The sequence below is a fragment of the Pygoscelis adeliae genome, unplaced genomic scaffold (assembly GCF_000699105.1).
Source record: "Pygoscelis adeliae isolate BGI_AS28 unplaced genomic scaffold, ASM69910v1 Scaffold438, whole genome shotgun sequence".
In the NCBI taxonomy this organism is placed as follows: Eukaryota; Metazoa; Chordata; class Aves; order Sphenisciformes; family Spheniscidae; genus Pygoscelis; species Pygoscelis adeliae.
The window spans coordinates 74,705-79,054 of record NW_008825313.1 but is presented as its reverse complement, the minus strand read 5'-3'; the positions used below and the strand labels follow the sequence as shown (position 1 = coordinate 79,054).

Here is a 4,350-nt window from a genome sequence, read left to right as displayed (position 1 = left end):
GACATCCCTGCCGTGCACAGACACCCAGGGTGGAAGGGATGGGGTGTCTGGCATCAGCTTCCCGCTGCCGCCCAGGAGCCCCCCAAGCACACTGACAGAGCTGCAGAGAGCAGCTCTGCCACCAGGCTCCCAGATGGGGCAGGACTGTCCCAGGACAGAGCAGGAAGTGTCTGGAGCTGCACCGAGCCAGCCTGAGCATGGACTCAGGGCTGTTCGAGGGGGATTTGGAGGGGGCTAAGCTAGCCTTAAGCTGCCCAGCACAACCGTGCTGCAGTGCCTGTGTGCCCTCTGCCCAGACCCCAGCAAGGCACCCCAGGTTCTCACATCCAGCCGCAACGTCCACCTGCAGGTCCCTCCCAGCCCAGAGGTCCTCACCGGTTCTGCACCATGTTCATCACCATCCAGTCGGAGGGGTACACCATCTTGCCAATCAGGTCCTTGAAGAGGATGAAGGTCTCCATGAGGAAGTCCTGCCGGGAAGGAGGAGATGTCAGGAGCTGGGCTTGACCACGATGCCCTCCCAGGGCGATGCTGTGCTGAGCACCGGGGCTGGGAGCAACCCTCGCCACCCAACAGTGAGAGCTTCACCTCTATAGAGCGGGGATGTGGGCTGTGCCGGGGTCCAGGGCAGGTGGCACCAGTGCCAAGTGCCCAGGTGCAGGCAGGGCGCTGGGACCAGTGGGATGCCCCAGCCGAGACATGGGGTGGAGAGGCAGGGAGGTGTCAGTGATGGAGGGCCAGGGTCTCATTGCACAGGGCAGCACTCACCATCAACTCGGGCCGGGAGGGGAACGCCTTGATGTAGGAGCTGTAGAGGTCCTTGTCCATCTGGCTCAGGATGGCAGCCATGCAGGCCACATAGTGACTCTGGGGGAGAGGGGCTGGTCAGGCACTGCCAAGGCCCTGCAGCTAGCACCATGGGGTGCCCTGGGGTCGAGGGGGCCCCCGCACACCCATCCGTGTTCCTCCAGCAGGGCTGTGCCCCGGAGCCCCAGCTGCCCTGGGGGCCCCCCTCCCTCCGCCTGCTGTAGCACCCTCCTCCCCAGATCTCCAGACCTCTCCTCCTGCCCCACTCAGCCCCGGCTCCTGCAGCCAGCCCTTCCTCTCCTGGTCCCATGCATCCCATTCCGAGGGTGGGACAGCTCTGACACCTGCCATGACTCTGGGGAGGACACAGACGTAACTATATAGCATATTTGCTGTAGCATATATCCGTAATTTTTAAGGTAGTTTAAGGCAATACGTGCATGTAAGTGCATTTTGAAAATGGCAAGCAGCTTCTTTCTGGAGGCCGATGTGTCTAGACTGCCTCTAGCGAAGGGTCCCAGATTGAGCCATTAACTCCACTCCTGTACTGGGTGCTCACAGCGTTGTTGTGAGACGAGCAGCGCGGCGATGGCGCAGGCTGACCAGGATGCCTGTCTCTGCACAGTGAGAAAGGTGGTACCCGATCTCCAAATTGCGCTCAGCTGCATTGCTCGTGGAACGAGAGGCACGGGTGGTAGGGTGCAACACCCACCTGCTGCTCACCACAGTGTTCCATCTTCCATTTAGCTAATTAATGCAACATTTCCTGACAATACTTCTAACATAGATGAGTCTGCAATAGACTTGCTCTTGGGACAAAGCTACAGGAAACTCCCTGGGGAACTGAGCAGCAACTGAAGCCCAAAAGCCAATGGGGTCAGGGCTCTGGGTTACTGAACATGGGTGTTGCTCAATTGCCAGGATCCTCCTGAGCTCTGCTCATTCGGATGGTGGCCAGCTGCAGCACTGAGCTCAGAGAGATGCCTTAAAGCATTACTTCCCCGAAGGATGGCTGCCGCCGCCCCCTGGGGGGGGGGGGGCCAGTTTGCAAGGAGACACCACCACAGCCCACGCCCAGGTGTGTGGAAAGCAGCTCCAAGCCCTCGTGTGACATTTTAGGAGTCTGTATCCCAGGAGTTGCCCCACACCCAAAGTCACCCGGGGATGCAGCAGCCCTGGTCCAGCCCCTGCAGCACAGCAGCAGAGTCAGCATGTGGAAAAGCTGGCTGCTCTCAGCATCAACCACTGTTGCAAGGGTGCTGTCACCCCGCACACCACCACCAGAGCCGTACATGCCAGGGAACATACAAACCAACCCAACCACCCTTGGAAGTGCCATGGTGTGCTGGGGACGGGCAGAGCCTGGAGTCAGTCAGGTCACTCCAGCGCAGTGGGAAGCCTGGCACTGCCGGGGCTGAGGGGGGGCGAACGTTTGGCCATGAGAGTGCCTGACGCTTTCTGTTATTAAAGACCCAGTTTTCAGCGGTGTCCAGCGTAGCCCATGTGTGACTGCTCAGTCGGAAAGCTGTCCTTGGGGTGCACCCAGGGCTGGAAATTGCAGGAAAAGGGTGGCTATTTCTGGGGGTAAGAACATCGTCTGGCAGGCTCAGGAGGAGTGAAGGCCCTGCCATGTCCCAGTGTCACCGACAGAGCTTTGTGGGTGGCTTCAGGTGCTAACCCTTCCCCGGAGCCTGCTGTGCTGTGAGCGGTGCAAGGGCACCACTGGGTGCTGAGCACCACTGGCCATCCCAGGTGTGCAGGAGAAGCCCCAGCAGCACTGCACGAAGGCATGGGGCATTGCAGGCCCCTTCCAGCCCTGGCAGGTCAGCCGCTGCCAGAGTTTCCTCCTGGCTCATTCCACTGGTTCTGGCAGTCCCTTGCTCCGTGGCAGAGATGGAGCCCCGTCGCAGCCCCAGGCCAGCCCTTGCCAGCTGCATGGAGCAGCCAGTGGAGGGGGCGTTTCAGAGGCCAAAGGGGACAGCCCAGGGCCACTCGGCTGCTGCCTGCAACCAAGGACCCTGGGTTCACCCCACCGGCTGCTGGGCAGCCCTGGCAGCAGGGCTGGAGAAGCTTCTTGGGAAGGGCTGCAGCATGTGGCAGGAGATCGCTGCAGGGAAGCACTGTGCCCCACGGCCAGCCCTGGCTGCCGTCCAGGGTGAGGGCAGGTTTGCAGGAAATTATCTTGTGAGAAGCAAATTAATAAAAACCCAACAGATCCCAGTCCTTTTAGCATCAAAGTGAAGCCACGGACCTGAGGCTTCCCTACTGAACACTGGCACACAGCAGGACTGGCAGCGCCTGCACGCAGGGAGGCCATGCAGGCATGCCTCAGAGATCCTGCGGAGACACCCAGGTCACTGGCTGCGGGTGGCTGCCTGCACGAGTCTGAGCGAGTACAACTTGCCCGCAAAGCTGGAGGCAAGTCCCTCCTCACCATGCAGCATGGCCGGCTCCCAGGACTCAGCTCGGGAGCAGGGGATGCCCTGCCTGCAAGGCAGCAAGCACTAAGCGCTGGCAAAGTGGGGAAAGTGCCACAAATTCACCCATGTTCCCTAAATGACTGGGTGTGCAATGCCACAGAGCCCTGGTCTCGGGAGAGACCCCATGGTGGGAGCTGGGGTTGCCTTCCCCACTGTCAGAGCCCGGCTGTGCAGCTGCGCTGCTCACCAGGGTGGAGCAGGAGCAGCCTGAGCCTTTGCTGAGGTTCTGGGGGGCCATTTGTCATATACCAGCCAGTGGTGCACGTCACCCACCATGACTGCAGAGAGAAGCACTGCGCGACCAGCACAGCCCCATGGGGAACGCAGGGCAAGGCAGGAAGGCGACGGGAGGAAACTTTTGCGGCAAGCCAGTCTGTTCTGGGGATCTGATGAGATTAGTTCAGTCATCTGGAAACAGCTGTTCTGGTGGCTGCTGGAATTAGATTCAGGTGAACTCCCTGCACCGCCTGCTACACCTTCTTCAAGGGAAACTGTATTTACATTTAAATTACATTACTGGGAGCCACGCAGCCAGGCACTGCCACACATATGGATGTGGTTTGTCCTGTGGATGGCGTGTGCATGGGGATCAAGCCCAGGGGTAGCCCAGCACAACATATGGCCCCCAAGCCTGCTGGGTGGTCACAGGCACAAACATGCCCAGACAGCCCCCGGCCAAGCCACAGTCCCACCACCCAGCACTGCCAGCACCAGCTGCTGCAGCCCCAGCATGGCCGGGACACTAGGCACACGGCAGGGCCGCGGGTAGGACAGGCTAAAAGCTGGAGAAGAGGGTCTGTGGTCTTTTTTCCTGCCTGCTGCTCTCCAGCTCGGGGACCTGTCACAGTCCCTGCCCGCTGCTGTGGTGTGGCTCCTGCCACCCCGCAGCCCTGCCTGGTGCAAAGGCCACCTTCCCCAGGTGCCCACGGGCGCACTGCCTGCTGCTGCGTTCCCAGCCCCGGGGTGGGCATGGGCCTTTCCCGGCCCCGTGCAAGCTGCTCCTGAGCCCAGTGGCGCTGCTGGGCTGGGGCAGGCTGGGGGATCGCGGGGGGACAGGCGCTGT

At 61.0% G+C, this 4,350-nt stretch overlaps 1 protein-coding gene across 1 annotated transcript in view; it reads right to left on the bottom strand.

Annotated features, from left to right (window-relative positions):
- The window catches only part of LOC103922174 (dedicator of cytokinesis protein 2-like), an 82,499-nt gene that overhangs the window by 13,308 nt on the left and 64,841 nt on the right, over window positions 1-4,350 (bottom strand). Inside the window, exons 22-23 of the mRNA XM_009330263.1 lie at window positions 769-867; window positions 376-470 (exon numbers count right to left, since the gene is read on the bottom strand). Of these exons, the coding sequence (XP_009328538.1) occupies window positions 376-470; window positions 769-867 (194 nt within the window). The remainder of the gene's footprint in view (window positions 1-375; window positions 471-768; window positions 868-4,350) is intronic.